We start from the raw sequence: 19542 nt of genomic DNA, 5'->3' as shown, positions 1-19542 counted from the left end.
GGATCTGGCCCCGGCCTTTCAGAGGCGTGGGGCCGTGAGATGTGTGGTTGGGCTTACACCCTCCCTGGAAAAACCAGGGCTGGGACCCCGACCCCGGCCTTAGGCCGTTTTGCCCCGTTGCCTGGCGGCTGAGAGTTGTTCCTGCCGCTGAGGGGGAAACTGAGCTCTGTGGCTCCGGGGGTGTTGTCGACCCGCCTGTAATCAGGGTCTGGGTGTGCGAGCCTTTGTGCTCTGTTGGCAGCCTGTGTGGGGCCACCGCCCCGTTAGCGGGGTGCGGGTCAAAAAAGATGCCCCGGACTGGGAGAGAAGGAGCCTCCCTCGGCCTTAGGGATCGGGGCTGCCCTGTAAGTCAGGGAGCGGCTGTGTCCCGGAGTCCCAGGCCCTTTTCAGTGAAGGCAGTGGTTGGGGGTCCCCTGTAAGCAGGGAAGCGACTCTTTAGCCGCTGCTAGTTGTGTGCCCAGCTCCATTTGCCCAGTCTGCCCGCCTCTGTGATCCCCTGCGGCGCCGGGTGGAGCTCCGCGGCGCGTCGGAGAGGTGAGAAAAGCCGTTGTAAGGAGTGTTGTTGGAAGAATTTGGGGACGGGGGGATGAGAGGGGATGCGAGGTCTTCTCTGGCCGGGTGGTGGTCGCGTGCGCAGAGTTGCTTTGGGTTGTTGGGCTTCCCGCCTCCTTCAGGTGGAGGGTTTTCTGGTGCTCTCAATGGTCTTAACGGTGTCCTGGCTCGTATTTCAGGAGCGGCTGCGGAAGATAGAAGCGGCGTGGGCAAGTGCGACGTGGGAGCCAGCGGGCGAGCAAGAAGAACAACTGGAAGCCTACAGACGCGGGGGGGAAGGAGAAAGGCTCCCTGGGCAAAGCACCTCCCTGTTATCAGGGGCCATAGTCAAATTGGAGTCGAGTGTTGCCGGTGCCTTGGGTGACCAGGCCGGCTTTGTGCTGGGCGACCTCCCTGTAAGCAGGGCTCGGGTCTTTGCTGTAGTAGTTGGCCTTTTGCCACGTTGCTCCTTTGGCTGCCTGGGGAGTGTGGCCCCCTGTACGGAGGGCGAGAGCTACCTCTCCGCACCTGAGTGGGAAATGGAGCTCACCGGACCCACGGCCACCCTGTAAGCAGGGTAGTGCCGTTTCCCTGCCCCACCCCTTCGGCCCCGCGGCGCTGCTGCCTGCTGGTGGCCTGTCACTGTGATGTCCCCGTACTCGGGGCGTGTGTCCCGGTCCTTGGCCTTACCTGAGAAGCCCCTTGGCACGTTGAGGTCTGAGGCTTCCGTGCCGCCTGGGGACAGGTCACAGGCTCTTGTCTGTTGCTCGTGTTTGCGGGTTTATTCCCAGGGATTGGCTGTGCTGCGTTGTCCTTCCCTTCTGGAAAGTCGCATCTGTGTGTGTGCGTTCCCTTTCCTTTCCTTGTTTGTGCCTGTGGAGTGACGGAGCGACTGAGCTTTCCCTTTAGGCCTCCTCAAAATGGCTGCAGCTTAGCTCTGGCTTCCCAGGGAGGAACGGAGGACTTTGGCGCATGCCGCAATGGGGGGTTTTCCCCCTCTCAGTCCTGCGAGCGCAGCGGATGTCCTGTCTTTCTCCATTTTTGTTACTTGGTATGCATGAGAGCCACGTGGTAGCTGTGTGGCTGAGGCCGTCCTGTAGCCAGGGCTCGGGCCTGTCCTTGTGTGGCCGCTCGTTCTGTTGGCGGTGTGACAGCCCTGTACTCGGGGTGCGTGTCTCAAACTGTAGCTAGCCCTAACTCTGTCCCCCAAGCGGCCCGCCCCCCCTGTAATCAGGTCCGGGGAGGCTGCGGTGTTGCAGCCGGCTGCTTTAGCCATCCAGCTGGCGGGGATGACCCCTCCCTGTCCCGTTAAAGGGTGCAGGTTGAGGTCCTGTTTGTAGCTGGGGTGACCTCCCCGCTCGGTGGGTATCGAGGTTGCTCCCTGTTCTCTTAAATGCATGATGATGTTGTGCTGCCGGGCGGGCCAGCCTGTAGCTCAGGCGTTGGCGGGAGCTGCGTGCTCCACGGGGCTTGCTGGAGATGATGGGTGAGGTGTGGGGTACCGTCCTGTAGGCAGGGCTGTGCGTGCCCCGTGTGCTTGGTGAGCTGTTGCTGTGAGAGACCCCCTGTACTCAGGTGGGATCTGGCCCCGGCCTTTCAGAGGCGTGGGGCCGTGAGATGTGTGGTTGGGCTTACACCCTCCCTGGAAAAACCAGGGCTGGGACCCCGACCCCGGCCTTAGGCCGTTTTGCCCCGTTGCCTGGCGGCTGAGAGTTGTTCCTGCCGCTGAGGGGGAAACTGAGCTCTGTGGCTCCGGGGGTGTTGTCGACCCGCCTGTAATCAGGGTCTGGGTGTGCGAGCCTTTGTGCTCTGTTGGCAGCCTGTGTGGGGCCACCGCCCCGTTAGCGGGGTGCGGGTCAAAAAAGATGCCCCGGACTGGGAGAGAAGGAGCCTCCCTCGGCCTTAGGGATCGGGGCTGCCCTGTAAGTCAGGGAGCGGCTGTGTCCCGGAGTCCCAGGCCCTTTTCAGTGAAGGCAGTGGTTGGGGGTCCCCTGTAAGCAGGGAAGCGACTCTTTAGCCGCTGCTAGTTGTGTGCCCAGCTCCATTTGCCCAGTCTGCCCGCCTCTGTGATCCCCTGCGGCGCCGGGTGGAGCTCCGCGGCGCGTCGGAGAGGTGAGAAAAGCCGTTGTAAGGAGTGTTGTTGGAAGAATTTGGGGACGGGGGGATGAGAGGGGATGCGAGGTCTTCTCTGGCCGGGTGGTGGTCGCGTGCGCAGAGTTGCTTTGGGTTGTTGGGCTTCCCGCCTCCTTCAGGTGGAGGGTTTTCTGGTGCTCTCAATGGTCTTAACGGTGTCCTGGCTCGTATTTCAGGAGCGGCTGCGGAAGATAGAAGCGGCGTGGGCAAGTGCGACGTGGGAGCCAGCGGGCGAGCAAGAAGAACAACTGGAAGCCTACAGACGCGGGGGGGAAGGAGAAAGGCTCCCTGGGCAAAGCACCTCCCTGTTATCAGGGGCCATAGTCAAATTGGAGTCGAGTGTTGCCGGTGCCTTGGGTGACCAGGCCGGCTTTGTGCTGGGCGACCTCCCTGTAAGCAGGGCTCGGGTCTTTGCTGTAGTAGTTGGCCTTTTGCCACGTTGCTCCTTTGGCTGCCTGGGGAGTGTGGCCCCCTGTACGGAGGGCGAGAGCTACCTCTCCGCACCTGAGTGGGAAATGGAGCTCACCGGACCCACGGCCACCCTGTAAGCAGGGTAGTGCCGTTTCCCTGCCCCACCCCTTCGGCCCCGCGGCGCTGCTGCCTGCTGGTGGCCTGTCACTGTGATGTCCCCGTACTCGGGGCGTGTGTCCCGGTCCTTGGCCTTACCTGAGAAGCCCCTTGGCACGTTGAGGTCTGAGGCTTCCGTGCCGCCTGGGGACAGGTCACAGGCTCTTGTCTGTTGCTCGTGGTTGCGGGTTTATTCCCAGGGATTGGCTGTGCTGCGTTGTCCTTCCCTTCTGGAAAGTCGCATCTGTGTGTGTGCGTTCCCTTTCCTTTCCTTGTTTGTGCCTGTGGAGTGACGGAGCGACTGAGCTTTCCCTTTAGGCCTCCTCAAAATGGCTGCAGCTTAGCTCTGGCTTCCCAGGGAGGAACGGAGGACTTTGGCGCATGCCGCAATGGGGGGTTTTCCCCCTCTCAGTCCTGCGAGCGCAGCGGATGTCCTGTCTTTCTCCATTTTTGTTACTTGGTATGCATGAGAGCCACGTGGTAGCTGTGTGGCTGAGGCCGTCCTGTAGCCAGGGCTCGGGCCTGTCCTTGTGTGGCCGCTCGTTCTGTTGGCGGTGTGACAGCCCTGTACTCGGGGTGCGTGTCTCAAACTGTAGCTAGCCCTAACTCTGTCCCCCAAGCGGCCCGCCCCCCCTGTAATCAGGTCCGGGGAGGCTGCGGTGTTGCAGCCGGCTGCTTTAGCCATCCAGCTGGCGGGGATGACCCCTCCCTGTCCCGTTAAAGGGTGCAGGTTGAGGTCCTGTTTGTAGCTGGGGTGACCTCCCCGCTCGGTGGGTATCGAGGTTGCTCCCTGTTCTCTTAAATGCATGATGATGTTGTGCTGCCGGGCGGGCCAGCCTGTAGCTCAGGCGTTGGCGGGAGCTGCGTGCTCCACGGGGCTTGCTGGAGATGATGGGTGAGGTGTGGGGTACCGTCCTGTAGGCAGGGCTGTGCGTGCCCCGTGTGCTTGGTGAGCTGTTGCTGTGAGAGACCCCCTGTACTCAGGTGGGATCTGGCCCCGGCCTTTCAGAGGCGTGGGGCCGTGAGATGTGTGGTTGGGCTTACACCCTCCCTGGAAAAACCAGGGCTGGGACCCCGACCCCGGCCTTAGGCCGTTTTGCCCCGTTGCCTGGCGGCTGAGAGTTGTTCCTGCCGCTGAGGGGGAAACTGAGCTCTGTGGCTCCGGGGGTGTTGTCGACCCGCCTGTAATCAGGGTCTGGGTGTGCGAGCCTTTGTGCTCTGTTGGCAGCCTGTGTGGGGCCACCGCCCCGTTAGCGGGGTGCGGGTCAAAAAAGATGCCCCGGACTGGGAGAGAAGGAGCCTCCCTCGGCCTTAGGGATCGGGGCTGCCCTGTAAGTCAGGGAGCGGCTGTGTCCCGGAGTCCCAGGCCCTTTTCAGTGAAGGCAGTGGTTGGGGGTCCCCTGTAAGCAGGGAAGCGACTCTTTAGCCGCTGCTAGTTGTGTGCCCAGCTCCATTTGCCCAGTCTGCCCGCCTCTGTGATCCCCTGCGGCGCCGGGTGGAGCTCCGCGGCGCGTCGGAGAGGTGAGAAAAGCCGTTGTAAGGAGTGTTGTTGGAAGAATTTGGGGACGGGGGGGATGAGAGGGGATGCGAGGTCTTCTCTGGCCGGGTGGTGGTCGCGTGCGCAGAGTTGCTTTGGGTTGTTGGGCTTCCCGCCTCCTTCAGGTGGAGGGTTTTCTGGTGCTCTCAATGGTCTTAACGGTGTCCTGGCTCATATTTCAGGAGCGGCTGCGGAAGATAGAAGCGGTGTGGGCAAGTGCGACGTGGGAGCCAGCGGGCGAGCAAGAAGAACAACTGGAAGCCTACAGACGCGGGGGGGAAGGAGAAAGGCTCCCTGGGCAAAGCACCTCCCTGTTATCAGGGGCCATAGTCAAATTGGAGTCGAGTGTTGCCGGTGCCTTGGGTGACCAGGCCGGCTTTGTGCTGGGCGACCTCCCTGTAAGCAGGGCTCGGGTCTTTGCTGTAGTAGTTGGCCTTTTGCCACGTTGCTCCTTTGGCTGCCTGGGGAGTGTGGCCCCCTGTACGGAGGGCGAGAGCTACCTCTCCGCACCTGAGTGGGAAATGGAGCTCACCGGACCCACGGCCACCCTGTAAGCAGGGTAGTGCCGTTTCCCTGCCCCACCCCTTCGGCCCCGCGGCGCTGCTGCCTGCTGGTGGCCTGTCACTGTGATGTCCCCGTACTCGGGGCGTGTGTCCCGGTCCTTGGCCTTACCTGAGAAGCCCCTTGGCACGTTGAGGTCTGAGGCTTCCGTGCCGCCTGGGGACAGGTCACAGGCTCTTGTCTGTTGCTCGTGGTTGCGGGTTTATTCCCAGGGATTGGCTGTGCTGCGTTGTCCTTCCCTTCTGGAAAGTCGCATCTGTGTGTGTGCGTTCCCTTTCCTTTCCTTGTTTGTGCCTGTGGAGTGACGGAGCGACTGAGCTTTCCCTTTAGGCCTCCTCAAAATGGCTGCAGCTTAGCTCTGGCTTCCCAGGGAGGAACGGAGGACTTTGGCGCATGCCGCAATGGGGGGTTTTCCCCCTCTCAGTCCTGCGAGCGCAGCGGATGTCCTGTCTTTCTCCATTTTTGTTACTTGGTATGCATGAGAGCCACGTGGTAGCTGTGTGGCTGAGGCCGTCCTGTAGCCAGGGCTCGGGCCTGTCCTTGTGTGGCCGCTCGTTCTGTTGGCGGTGTGACAGCCCTGTACTCGGGGTGCGTGTCTCAAACTGTAGCTAGCCCTAACTCTGTCCCCCAAGCGGCCCGCCCCCCCTGTAATCAGGTCCGGGGAGGCTGCGGTGTTGCAGCCGGCTGCTTTAGCCATCCAGCTGGCGGGGATGACCCCTCCCTGTCCCGTTAAAGGGTGCAGGTTGAGGTCCTGTTTGTAGCTGGGGTGACCTCCCCGCTCGGTGGGTATCGAGGTTGCTCCCTGTTCTCTTAAATGCATGATGATGTTGTGCTGCCGGGCGGGCCAGCCTGTAGCTCAGGCGTTGGCGGGAGCTGCGTGCTCCACGGGGCTTGCTGGAGATGATGGGTGAGGTGTGGGGTACCGTCCTGTAGGCAGGGCTGTGCGTGCCCCGTGTGCTTGGTGAGCTGTTGCTGTGAGAGACCCCCTGTACTCAGGTGGGATCTGGCCCCGGCCTTTCAGAGGCGTGGGGCCGTGAGATGTGTGGTTGGGCTTACACCCTCCCTGGAAAAACCAGGGCTGGGACCCCGACCCCGGCCTTAGGCCGTTTTGCCCCGTTGCCTGGCGGCTGAGAGTTGTTCCTGCCGCTGAGGGGGAAACTGAGCTCTGTGGCTCCGGGGGTGTTGTCGACCCGCCTGTAATCAGGGTCTGGGTGTGCGAGCCTTTGTGCTCTGTTGGCAGCCTGTGTGGGGCCACCGCCCCGTTAGCGGGGTGCGGGTCAAAAAAGATGCCCCGGACTGGGAGAGAAGGAGCCTCCCTCGGCCTTAGGGATCGGGGCTGCCCTGTAAGTCAGGGAGCGGCTGTGTCCCGGAGTCCCAGGCCCTTTTCAGTGAAGGCAGTGGTTGGGGGTCCCCTGTAAGCAGGGAAGCGACTCTTTAGCCGCTGCTAGTTGTGTGCCCAGCTCCATTTGCCCAGTCTGCCCGCCTCTGTGATCCCCTGCGGCGCCGGGTGGAGCTCCGCGGCGCGTCGGAGAGGTGAGAAAAGCCGTTGTAAGGAGTGTTGTTGGAAGAATTTGGGGACGGGGGGGATGAGAGGGGATGCGAGGTCTTCTCTGGCCGGGTGGTGGTCGCGTGCGCAGAGTTGCTTTGGGTTGTTGGGCTTCCCGCCTCCTTCAGGTGGAGGGTTTTCTGGTGCTCTCAATGGTCTTAACGGTGTCCTGGCTCGTATTTCAGGAGCGGCTGCGGAAGATAGAAGCGGCGTGGGCAAGTGCGACGTGGGAGCCAGCGGGCGAGCAAGAAGAACAACTGGAAGCCTACAGACGCGGGGGGAAGGAGAAAGGCTCCCTCGTCAAAGCACTTGTCTTTTTACCATCTGGATAAACTATACAAAAATATTCTGTCTGCTTTCATTATTTTGTGTGGGTACTATTTTGTGCTTTTCCCCCTGCAGCGGGGATGGGATGAGATGGCAGTGGTCTTTTTGAAGGGCTCCCCAGTGGCTCGTCCTCCCTCCACCACTCAGCAGCTGTGACTGCAGTGGGTTGCTCTTCAGTACTGGGGTAGCTCTGTGCCGTTCTTTATTTTACAAATGTTGCTCCTTCAGAGTGGGAGCATCTGAGGCGGACACAGTGCTGAGCATCCTGACCCTCCCCCCTCCCACCCCCCCCCGGCAGACAGCTGTACTGCAGAGGAGGACCCTCTGTGGAGCTCCAGGCAGCAGGGAGGGTGGAGCAGTACTCCACATTAATTGCAGTATAGCAAGTAATGCCGTGAAACATAATAGAAATTTTATGTTAAGATACATTATCACTAATTAGCAAGAACACATTTATTAATTAGCAAGCAAATTATAAATGTAGTGTTGATGGTCACAGTGACTTGCAGTCATCCTTGCACGTGGTTAGGAACAAGGCTCGGATTGCACGGCCTGGGAGGGACTGTTCTGTAAGACTGAGAGGAGCCGGGTGAGGGTGTCAAACCTTGCACACGCAGAACCAGCAGCCAGCACTGAATGTTTTACCATTCCTTGTAAAAGCATAAAAACGAGCATACATGTCAGCAAAGTCAGCCTGCATGCTGCTGCAACTTGAGGCTTCCAGAGGTGCCTGCACACTGGGGCTGCTGCAGGTGACTGTGAGAGGACTGCTCGCGGCATGCAGCTGTGCAGGAGCTGCCTCTGCAGGTAAATGGCAGCTGAGCAGGCTCCCGGCTCCTGCGCTGTGCAATCTGAGCGGTGACTCTGTGCCCTGCAGGGTGGTGTTGGTAGGATGAGCCCTTCCGTGTGCCCAAGTGGCTGGGGCACCTTGTCTGGCTGTGAGAGGTGAAGGCATGGCAGCAAACACATCCGTCTGCTCTGGGCTCTGTCACCCCTCGTGTTAGAGACTCTCAGGCTTTCCCTTGTCAGAGCTTGGTGTGCTGCAGCACGCTTGTGCTGTGTATGGCATTTCATCCCTTTGCTGTGTGCCAGGGGCTTTGCCTGTGGTTATTTGTGCTGCTTGATGACATCTTGCTGTCTGCTGGCTGGGCAGAGCTCCTCATAGTCCTGGTGGAGGCTGTGGTGGGTGCTGCTGCGTTTGAGCTCACGTTGCTCTGCTCCTGGATGCACCCCTCACCTTGGGGTGCAGCAGTGTGAGTGCGTATTATGTTTTTGCACAGAACTCATCCTGAGGCACTAAGCTCTCCCTGCATGGATTGCTCTACAAAGTGGAGTTCTGGGGGCTCCGGGGTTAGAGAGTTTAAGATTGTGTTTTTAAAGCTCAGAAGTCTTTATGGGCATACACGATGCCTCTGTGTGAGGTGTCAGAAGGGACTTGGGGGGCAGGGCTGGTCCCTGCCCGGGTGCTGCCTTCCCCTGCGGGTCTGTGGCAGGGCTGGTGCTGGGAGCAGGGTGAGTGCTCTCCTCTCTGGAGGTTCCCTGCTGCCCGGTGCTGCAGGGGCTGTGCTGTGGCTCCCTGGGAGCTGCAGGCAGGTTGAGCTGTGCTGGTGATGGGAGGCGGCTGAATGGCAGATCCTCTTGCTGTGACTCTGGTTCAGCTCTGTGCTGTTGAGTTCTCAGTTCTGTTCACAGCAGCTGCTGTGAAATTGGCCCTGAAGGGAAGCAGATGCCTCAGGAATTCTTTACTCCAGTAGAGAAAGGGTATTCTGATCTGGGTTTATCAACTAGCATGTTATCTTTTATTTACTGCGTGCGTCACGCTGACGGTTATCCGAAACCTTCTCTTGTTTTTAACTCCTTTAAAAGCTGGTACAGGTGGTAGCTGTTGAAGGTAGCAGTGGCAAACACCTCTGTCCTCACGCTGTATGACCCTAATACATCAGGTCTGCAGCACCAGTGGCTGTCCCTGAGTCCTTGGGTTTAGAGAAGGGGAATTCAAAGCCGGCCAAGCGTATCAGCAGCGCGTTGAGGAAGTGCACCAGGGAGCAGGCCAGGATGATCCAGAAGGAGTCAGCAAACCGTTCACTGTGTGTCTTAAATGTGAAACTTTTCTCCTTAAAGTTTGCTATTTTCTCTGAGAGGTGGTGGATCTTCACCTCAGAGGAGAAGAGGATCACGATGAGGCAGCCACAGGAACCTGGAAGGAGCACGAAACGCCCATCATTGTGGTCCCTGCAGCGGGGCCACACCCATGGTAGTGAGCGTGGTGTCCCCAGGGCCTGTAGGCTGCTGGAGCTGCTGTGCTGCTGGGGGCAGCTCTCTCCCACCCTGCTGCCAACCCACCATGAGCGGCATCCGCTCCCCGTGCCCGGCTCTGTTGTGCACAAAGCCCTGCAGCAAAACCAACCTCTCCTGCCCGGCCCCCACGTGCTGTTTGGTCTCGGTACCGTCGCCCCATACTGCAGTGGATGTGCAGCCCACAGAGGGTACTCACAGGAGATGAAGCTCCAGAGGTACAGCCCCACAGGGCCATGCAGCGTTTCGTAGGGGCTGCCGAAGGCGTTGTACAGGAAGAAGCCCATTCCCACCAGCGTGAAGATGATCAGCACTGTGCAGAAGAGAATGACGCTGACGTGGATGCTAGCAGGGATAATCTTGAGCAGGTCTGGAAAAACTAAAGGTGAAGTTAAAAAAAAAAAAAGTATTATAAACATTAAGCAAAGTTAATTTGGAAGTTATGCCAAGGCTTTCCTGCTGGTTTGTGTTAATTGCTTCAAATTGTGCTTCCCAGGTGCAGTCTGTCCTCCTGCCCCACGCTGATCTCACTGGAGGGGGGCACAGGGAGCCCAGCAGTTCCCTTTGTGCTCCTGAGGTCACACTGAAGGTGTGTCACACTGACAGGGCTGCTGTCTACACGCGGGTTAACAGACTCTCAGGATGCATCCTATCTGAAGCAGGAGGGCCAAAAAGCAAGGTAACAAATGGAGAGGACATGAAGGAACCTTGCAACCTCCTGGGGTGCAGCATGGTGCTGTGCTGCTTCCCCTGCTGGCTGCAGAGGGGGCTGGTGCTGTGCCTGTGTGCTCCTGGATTCACGTTGTGCCCACCCAACACCAAGTGTTAGGAATCACTGATTTTAAGTATTTAATGCATTTTGTAGTTGTTATCCTCAATTGTGGACCTGCTTAGCAGCGGCGTGGGGTGGCCTTCCTTTGCATGTTTGTTTGATGACAATGGGTGTTGTAGAAGTTATTGGGTATGCTCAGCTGTTCCACTCTGCAGGCATGGTTACACTGGGGTGACAGCAATGAAATGGGAATGAAAGGCTGTGCATGGATTAACTGCTGTGTGAAGTGCTTGGAGCAATTGCTTTGCAGCTGGTGATGCAGTGAGCACAGAGCAGCAGGCGATGCCATGTCAGGTTAACTCTTCCCATTAAACCAAAGGGCAATGGATGGAGCTCGTGTTTGCAGAGCTGTGCTGTGATGCTGCTCCCAGCACCCAGGGAGCAGGCAGGGCAGATTCTGCTTGGCACTCATGACCACTGGTGCCTGAACGGCTTACATCATCCTGGTGTAACACCAAGCAAGTCTTACAGCTGTGCCTTGTGTCTGCTGGGCTGCCAGCTGCTGCAGTGCCTTACATGCTCCGTGTATTTACAAGCTGGAGCAGCAGCTGCAGTGCTGGTACTCAGAAGGGCACTGAGTGCTGTGAGAAGGCTGAGGAGTGCACCCTGCAGAGCTTGTGCCAGGAGAGCCATTACTTCATGCAGCACCTCCTTGTTCTTTGTGAGGACAAACACCTTCATTTATTCATTAACCTTTGTTGTTTAAGGAGAAGTTATGGTGTTGTGCAGGGTCTTTCCCTTGGCACCTGCATTTATAATTTTTTCCTGTTATGTCACAAAACTGTAGTGATAAAGTGGATTCCAGCAGTAATGCCATCTTGCAAGAAAAGTATGCACAGTAATGAATGAGATACTGTGTTAGTGTGCATGCCCGTGACCTTTAGAAAATGGACTGCTGACCTAGAAACTGATGAGAAGCAGCGGGAGTAAATGAGGCAGAAGGCCTTCCCCTGCTGAGCAGAGCACATTCATTTCACAATTAAAAGAGATATAGTGGTCAGGGGGGAACATTTAGTGGAACAAACACAGAACTAAATCACTTGGCCTATTTTATATGCTGTTTCTCTCAGACGTGCTGATGAGCACTGCCATGCACGGTGCTGTGCTGTGGGGCTGTGCCGCTGCCTGGGGTGTGCGTGGAGCTCTGAGGGCTCTGTCTCATGTGGAGAGGGGCTCCTGCAGCCCCGGGGCTGCACACTGGCCTCAGCCTGTGACCACCCTCTGCAACAACAGAGGCACGTTTTGCTAAGCTGTCCAGCTGTATTTTGCTGAACATAAGCCCTGCTGCAGTGGTAGTGTTGTATTTGCTTTTTAATCTAAATAGAAGATGATCAGAAAACAATTTGTAATGAAAGTGCCAACGCTTTCTTGGCCTGTTGGTGAGAGCTCAGCCAGCAGGCACAGCACGCTGCAGGCAGGACCTGCTGCAGACACGAGCCACGCGGGTATGCACCATCACTGCTGCACCAACTCCTAGGTGTGCTCCTCTTGAGAATTATAGCCGGCCCTGGTGGCTCGGGATGGCCCCTCCTGTGGCAGGAACCACGGCTTGGGCTGCTCCGATCCCCCATCCCATGCAGGGCAGTGCGTTTTCAGGCTATGGTGGCAGATAAAGTGATACAGGAGTTTCTGTCTGTTTAAACAGGCAGAGGAGGAGCTCAATCAGACAGAGAAGGCAAATCATACTATTATGTTCCATGCTCCGTTTGCAGACCTGTTGACTGAATGTCAGCCAGTAACAAGTGAGCAGTTTCCAATTGATGCAGCAGTGCTAACCTCTGGCTCCTTTGCTTCAGCAGCAAAGTGCCCCTATGCCTCAGCTCCTTCGTGGGACTCCTGCTTGCTTAGTTTATTGTTCACGACAGAACAGCAGTTGTGGCATTGGAAGCATGGAGAAATGGCAAAGATTATAACTGCAAAACAAAAGTATTTAAAGTAATAGCATATATTTTTCAAAAGTGGATGGCTGCGTAATTGAAATGCAGATTGCTGGAGATGTTAGCATGGCTTTGCAAGTGTCAGAAAAAAGGTAATAACCTGAAAGCTAAAAGACAAAGAGCAGCATTGGCTTTAGAGCATTTTGCTCCTGTTGAGCACCATACAGAGCTGCTACCTCCCGGCCCCGAGCAGCGAGCGTTCGGTCATTCAGGTTCCTCTTACTCACATGAGAACTGGGAGGGCCTCCCCCCGAGGCCGCACTGCCTCACTCTCTCGCCGTGGAACAGCCCGTACTGGATGTCCCCGATGAACTTGTCCAGCTCCGGCCCGGAGGCGTTGACCAGCAGCGCGCCCGTCTTGCACAGGATGGTTCCCTTCACCCACAGCTGCGTGCCGATGGCCGCTGCGGTGCCCAGGGCGCACGCGAAGCTGAACGCCCCAGCCAGGCAGAAGAGGATTTTCTTCTGTGGGGCGGGCATGGTGGTGCGGGGGGGCTGTGAGCTCAGCGAGGGGCTGCAGCGGTGCCCGTGGCCGGGAGGGGCCGGGAGGATGCGCTCCTCCCCATCCCTGCAGCTCCTGGTTGTGCCTCTGATGGAGCCGCAAACGGAACGCTGTGCAGAGCGTTTCAGCCCATCCTCTGTGTCACTCGATAGCGGAGGAGTAAAGTAACAAGGGAACGTGTAATTCAATGAGCGCTCTGCCCTTCCCGGCTGTCTGATTGGGCGGCGGTGGCAGGGCCAGGCTTGGCTGCCTGCTGGGTTATGGGCCGTGCAGAAAGGGAACTTTCGGAGGGCTCTGCGTGCCCGGGAATCCCTCAGAGCCAGCGGTGCCAGGCTGCTCTGCTCCTTGTGGCAGTTGTCCCAGCGCGGGGGAAGGCAGCACAGCGCTTGGGGTGTGCTGGGTGACCCCACCTGCACACAGTGTGGGCACCTGCGTGTGTGCTCACCTGGTGTAGGGCCCCTGGCACCCACCCTGTCCCTGCTGCCCCTCCTGGTGCTGACCAGCCCCAGGTTTGGAGACAACATAGGGTTTGGGGTGTTTTCCCCCTTTCAGCTCAGGAGTGCTTTGATACCCGCTTGCCTGTCTGCAGCAGGAGCACTCCTCAGATGTTCTGAGTCTAATATCAAGGTTTCAGGACAACGAAGCAGGGCAGCGTGCAGGTCAGTGACCGTTTAAGCTTCAAGCTGCGGCTTTCTCTGTGGTCATCGCGAGTGACCGAGAGATGGCGCTGCCCCGAGCGTGCGTGGGGCGGGGCGGGGCGTTGGGAGCGGTGACTGGCAGTGCTTTACTTCTGAGTGCAATGACTGCAACGTTTCAGTACAGCTATCACCACAGAATAACAGTGAAAGCAAGGACGTGAGCCTATGCGTATATATCAGGTCTGTAGGAAGAATTTGATGGGGGAAGAATATAATCTTGTGGCAGTCATGGTGCTGGTGAATTTTTTTTTCAAGATTCAGCTTTCTGGTGGTGTTTTCTAATGAAGCAGTAGTTCATGCCTTTGAGATTTCCACGCTCTTACAAATAAACCAGGAACGTTCCCAAGGTATTCTGTAGCAAGAGCATTACAGGGCACAAAATATACTGGAATGTCCTGGAAGAACTGAACGTAGGGGTCTTTCTCAGTTGTTACTCTGAGGACAATGCCCGTGAGCATGAAATCCAATGACACTCTTAAAGTGTGCACGATGTGAACCTTAGATTTAGTAGTTGAGTGGGTAGGGATGGTGATAGGAGGATGGTTGGACTAGATGATCCAAGCTAATGTATCTATGAACCTAACCAAAGCGAGGGACCACAGCACTGCTATCGCTACTCTGCACCCCAGTGTCACTGAGAAGTCCTGGAGCGTTTACCCCTGGTGGGACCGAGCAGCTGCTGGCCTTTGGGATGCAACTTTGGGCCAAATCTGGTCAGAAGAGCTGTCGGGAAAGTGTCCCAAACCAGAGCTGGAAGCCTGCAGGCAACAAACCTTGATTCTTGCCTTTGGCGAACTACGTGGATGAAGGCATGAACAGTAACTCGGTAAGCCAAAGGGACAAACGTTTAATAGAGGAGGCATCAGTCGACGAGAGGGTGTGGGGGCACTGCTATCCTACTTTAATGCTATTGCCTGATTTAGCCGCACCTTTGAATTTACCTTGGGTTTCATTCAGGAGTTACTTAGAGACAAAAGAAATCGCAGTTTGCTATCAGCACTGCCCGGCCCCGGGGGAGCGTGGGGCTGTGCGCTGCTCCCACCCGCGGCGGCCGAGATGGGACGAGGTGGGTGGCACGGCGCGTGCTGGAGCCTCGGGGCTGGGCGGGGGTTCCCTGGCTGCCGTGGGGCGGCCCGGCTGGGGGCGGGGCCCGATCCTCGTCCCGGGACCCGTGGGGCAGCGCGGGGACGCCGAGCCGGGATCCGCAGAGCCGGGAGGCGGCCGGGGCTCCTCCCCCGGGGCAGCGATTGATCGTCCTCGGCGGATTATTCGCTTGCTAAAATTAACGGTGTTACAAACGGGAACGCGTGCCGCCCCGTGCCCGGCCGTGGCACACCGCATCCCGCCCCCGTAGCGGCGGGGGCTGGGGCGGGGGGCGAGCGCCGAGTGCGGAGTGCTGCTCCCTGGTGCTCGGAGCCCGCTCCAGAGCCCGCCCGCTGCGCGGCGAACATGAGCGATCATGGCCGCCTTCGGGCTCCTCAGCTATGAGCAGAGACCGCTCAAGCGGCCGCGCCTGGGGCCGCCCGACGTCTATCCGCAGGACCCGCGCCAGAAGGAGGTGAGGCGCGCCGTGCCGTGCCGTGCCGCGCTGTGCCGTGCCGTGCTATGTTACGCAGTGCTGTGTTCTGCTGTGCCGTGCCGTGCCATGTTACGCAGTGCCATGCTGCGCCGTGCCGTGCCATGTTACGTAGTGCTGTGCCGTGCTGTGCTATGCTGTGCTGTGTTATGCCGTGCCGTGCCGGCTGCCCCGGTCCCATCCCGCCTCGCTCTCGGCCGCCGCCCTCGGCTCCCGGCCCGGCGCGTCCCCCGAAACTTTTGCGCGGCTCCGGGCGCTGCGGAGCGGCCGCTGACTTGCATTTTCTGCGGCGAGCCGGGGGCGGGGAGGGCCGGCGGAGGGCCGGGCCGTGCGGCTGTGAGCGCGGAGGGGCGGCCGCGCTTCGAGGGCTCCCCGGCCCCGAGCGGAGCCCGTCCCGCGCTCCCAGCCCCGGCGCGGTGCGGTGCCGCATCCCGGCTGCGGGCGGTGCGCGGAGGGCGGGCGGGCGCCCCGGGTCCGGAGTGCCGCGGGTGCGCAGCATAGCGAGCGGCTGCGTCGTGCAGCGCTGCCGTGCTCGTCCTTGTGCAGGGGCTCGCAGATGGAACCAGGGGAAGGATGCTCGCCAGGAGAGGTCCTGTGAATGTTCAGCTGAGCTCCGTGCGTTGCGTTCCCAGGCCGTGTTATCTGTTAGTTTAATTTCTAGCTGGTGTTTGGGTTTGTGACGGTCCCGCGTTCTGTGTTTAACATTTCCGAGCCCCTGCTGAAGGCTGGAGAAGTTGTGCTAATAACCAGAGCCAGACAAAAGCAAAACGCTGCCGTGTTTATGTTGTCAGCCCATCCCAGCCTGCTCCCACAGCAGTGGTAGATATGTTGGTAGGACATAGGGCTCAGTTATTTTCAGTGTGGTGATATCTAGGCAGCTTTTTTCAGAAGAGGAAGAGTTTAAAGATAGCAGAACTGGGGTCATCTGTGAAAAGGGCTCTAATAGTAACATCTATCTCCATCTGTTTGCCGTTTACCGTTTATTTATTTGCTTACGATCTCTTTGATCGTTTTCATCTCTGCATTCATCTGTGTTTTCAAGGCTGTCTTGGGGACAGTGTGGGTGGAGGAGTGTTCCAGCACTTCTTGTTGATTTCATTTACAATTTAGATGAGGCTCACTAACTTCCTAAACCCTGGAGAGCTGAAATTTCTTCTAAACACACTGCTGTCTTCTGCATTACTCCCAAACTTTGTGAAAGTACCGAAAAGCAAAGCGAGTTGCAAAGCACAAGAGAATGAAATGCATAGAAGCTTCTGGGTCAGAAATATATATATAAATATATTTGGGGATGCACATCACCAAAACTAAGTTAGTCCAATCCAGTAAAGTTATAATTTTCCTGCTTTATTTTGTCCTCTTTTGTTTGATTGGTGGTGTGCCTGTTGCTCTTTGCTTCCATAGGGGATTGCTTTTATCCTACCCTTGCACAGCTGGTGAAGCACCTTTGGGGCAGGTGGCTCATTTGTTGATGGAGGGTTCTGCCTTCTCCTCAGGGAGGGCCCAAAGGGAGCTCCAGCATGCTCAGGGCTGTGCTGCCTGCGGGCTCCCCACGGCTCTGTCCCCTGTCCCTGCTGCCTGACAGTGGGGCCTTGGGATGAGCCACAGAAAGCTCAGGTAGGGAGAGCAGGCCTTGGTTGTTGCTGCCTTCCTCTGGGCAGCAGTCCTCTTGCAGCAGCACAGCTTGCATCCTTATCGTGTTACAGCCTTGAGGTCTGCAGCTGGGAGAGTGCTTACTGGGAGCAGGAGAACGTGGTGTTTCCCTTTGATAAATCCTTGTGAACACACAGTACATTTTAAGAGCCATTCAGGTACGAGGGACTAGCAAGTGCATTTGCAATGCACGTGTCTCTGAATGGTGTGACATCCTAAACTGTCATTTATTTTTCTCCCTTAAAACTCTCTTTGCAGGATGAACTTACTGCGGTGAATGTCAAGCAAGGCTTCAGTAACCAGCCTGCCTTCTCTGGAGATGAGCATGGCTCTGCTAGAAATATTGTCATCAATGCCTCGAAGGTAGGACAGCACCTTTCACTCTGAATGCCTTCACTTATCTTGCTCCCATCTGATGATGGTTAGGCTTAGTTTGTGGCTTCTGTGCTTTCTAGTTGGAAGTCTTTGTGTTAAAGTTAATTACAGAACAAATAGAAGAACATGGTGTTTCTGCTACCTGGTGTTATCAGTCTTCAGAGGGAAGCACAAAGCTGGTTCACGAGTTATCAGAATCTTCTAAAAATGTTTTCTGACAAAGTAATTTTCTGCTGTTTGATTCTTAAAACGTATAACGCTTCATGGCTTTATTGGAAAATGCAAACTTACTTCTACGGTGATGCTCTTTTATTTTAGCAGAGTGTAGATCTGAAGTGAGAAGTAATACAAGTAAATTACAAGGCTGTTACTGTTGGAGTGATAAAGAGTTTCCTGTTATGTTATTCTGCTTTTGCTGGGCTGGAGTTGCCACCTGCAAGTGCTTCTGTCTGCTATGTTAATTAATCTTGTTTCGCCTGTTGGGCATAACTGGAAAGCGAAATAAAAGTTCACAAAGAATTGCTTACAGTTGTTTGGCAGAATTACAGAATAAGTTCAGTATCTGTGGGTATACATGTTAGAAAATCAAATGTCTGATTCTTACTGGCAAGCCTGAAAATGAATTTCCATTGTAGTAACCTTGAGGTGTAAACCACCTTATGCAGCGATTAAAACCTCTCTTGGGCTGTTATTTTTTTCCCTGCTGTTTTGGGACTGAAACTTCCAGGGAAGGAGTGGTACAATATTTTCCACTCAAGCTATCAGCTGGTGGTGCAGGCAGTTTTAGTAGGAGTCAGGAGACTTTGCAGCTTATCCAAATCTTGGCATTTTTGCCTGCTGTAACTGGTGATGGAAAGACAGTGAATGAAGTTCTTGTGACAGCAAGACTTGTTCTTAATAGGGGTGAAAGCTGGGTGTATACCTTATGGTGTGTTAGAATGCTGAAAAGAGGAGTGTTCTGAGGACACACTGAGTCACGTCCTCAGTGTGAGGTATGCAGCTCTTGGCACGATGTGGCTCAGGGTCCTTGCAGCCCTTAGGGTCACTGTAAGCAGCAGCTGTGTCCCTGCTATCTCTGAGGCCTGTCTCCTCTGGCTTGGCTTTGCTGGCCTGCAGCTTCTTTGCTGATATTGCAAAAGTGTTGCACGGGTACTTAATGACAGGAATCACCATCCTGTAGCTGCAGGGAATTTAAGTGTAATCTTATTGGGTTGCTAGCTTGGACTAGAGTGATGACTGCACCCACTGAGATGGAAGTCCCTTGTGCACTACTGTACAGCAGAGGCTTGCTAACTGCTTTGTCATACGTATGTTTATTTTTCTCTTTACCCACCAGATTGGCGCTTACTTCAGCAGCATATTAGCAGAAAAGCTAAAACTTAATACGTTCCAGGACACGGGAAAGAAGAAACCACAAGTAAATGCCAAAGACAACTACTGGCTGGTTACTGCTCGGTCTCAGAGTGCCATTCACAACTGGTTCACAGATTTAGCAGGAAGTAAACCACTGACTATTTTAGCAAAAAAGGTATAAGAATACTCCTCCTATTTCTTGGATATTGACTCATACTGAACTGGTCTGTGAGGATAAGGCAGCATTCATAAAATACGTTAAAAGGTTTAAGATATATCTGCTTTAAAAATGTTTATAATTTTGTACTTTAACACTACAAGTAGCTTCTTGAAAATTGGAAGTGGCACTTAGGTACAAACTGCAGCTGTATATAAATGAAATGTGGCTGTTGAGGAGGTGTCTTTTTTACTGAGGCCAGGGTAATGTGTGATTAATGAGATTTTGCCAACAAAGAATAGCGTTGAGCTCTTCAATTTTATTCCTCACCTTAGCATTCTGCAGATCCTTAACAAAGAGGAGATAAACTGAGAAATGTGGTGTGAATCTAGAGATGCCACCAGGATTATGGGTAACTGGCTGGTGAAGAACATGAACTGCTTTGCCACTGGTAGGCCCACCAACAAAGCAAACTTTTGTATGGCAAGAGTACCACTAATCCTTAGTTTCTCTTGAACCTTACTGGACGTTAACCTTAGGAGCACTACACAGATTTCCTTCATTGTTTATACTTAAAAAACCCAGCAACTACAGTTATGGTCATCTCTTCAATGATGCATAAGCACATTAAGATCCCAAACTAGTGGGGTAGAGCCCCTGCACTGACCACGGAGGAGTCGTACTGAAAAAGCTCTCTGCTTTGTTTGCTGCACTGATGCACCTCTTTTCTCCAGGCTTTTTGGTAGTGTAGTGTTTGTGCCTCTGTTCCCTTCTGTCTCCACTGGTTATGAAATGTCTTTTTCTCATATGTGTTGCTATAAGAATACATTTGGAAATGATGCTATCTTTGTGCAGAAGGGCTTGAGGATTGCTGTGGCAACACAGGGGGACTTTCTTGTGGGACCAGCCCTGTTGTGTGTGTGGCATGTGGACAGGTGTCACAGCTGGCCAGCTTGCTTCTC

At 55.8% G+C, this 19542-nt stretch overlaps 3 protein-coding genes across 3 annotated transcripts in view; 1 reads left to right on the top strand and 2 right to left on the bottom strand.

Annotated features, from left to right (window-relative positions):
• The window catches only part of SERP1 (stress associated endoplasmic reticulum protein 1), a 312396-nt gene that overhangs the window by 55386 nt on the left and 237468 nt on the right, over nt 1-19542 (bottom strand). The window lies entirely within an intron of this gene.
• Nucleotides 8926-12865, bottom strand: CLRN1 (clarin 1). Its single transcript, XM_065747820.1, has 3 exons — nt 12494-12865; nt 9697-9876; nt 8926-9399 (listed from the first exon to the last, which is right to left on the bottom strand). Exons 1-3 carry the CDS (start codon nt 12744-12746, stop codon nt 9134-9136), a joined length of 699 nt encoding a protein of 232 aa, XP_065603892.1. The 5' UTR covers nt 12747-12865; the 3' UTR covers nt 8926-9133.
• Nucleotides 14924-19542, top strand: part of MED12L (mediator complex subunit 12L) — a 99446-nt gene continuing 94827 nt past the window's right edge. The window contains exons 1-3 of the mRNA XM_065748257.1: nt 14924-15024; nt 16954-17058; nt 18407-18598. Of these exons, the coding sequence (XP_065604329.1) occupies nt 14926-15024; nt 16954-17058; nt 18407-18598 (396 nt within the window). The 5' untranslated portion in view covers nt 14924-14925. The remainder of the gene's footprint in view (nt 15025-16953; nt 17059-18406; nt 18599-19542) is intronic.

The sequence above is a fragment of the Cyrtonyx montezumae genome, unplaced genomic scaffold (assembly GCF_038088225.1).
Source record: "Cyrtonyx montezumae isolate F1298 unplaced genomic scaffold, pur_monq_1.0 scaffold_5, whole genome shotgun sequence".
Classification (NCBI taxonomy): domain Eukaryota; kingdom Metazoa; phylum Chordata; class Aves; order Galliformes; family Odontophoridae; genus Cyrtonyx; species Cyrtonyx montezumae.
The sequence above is the reverse complement of the archived record's forward strand: the minus strand, read 5'-3'. Positions and strand labels throughout refer to the sequence as shown.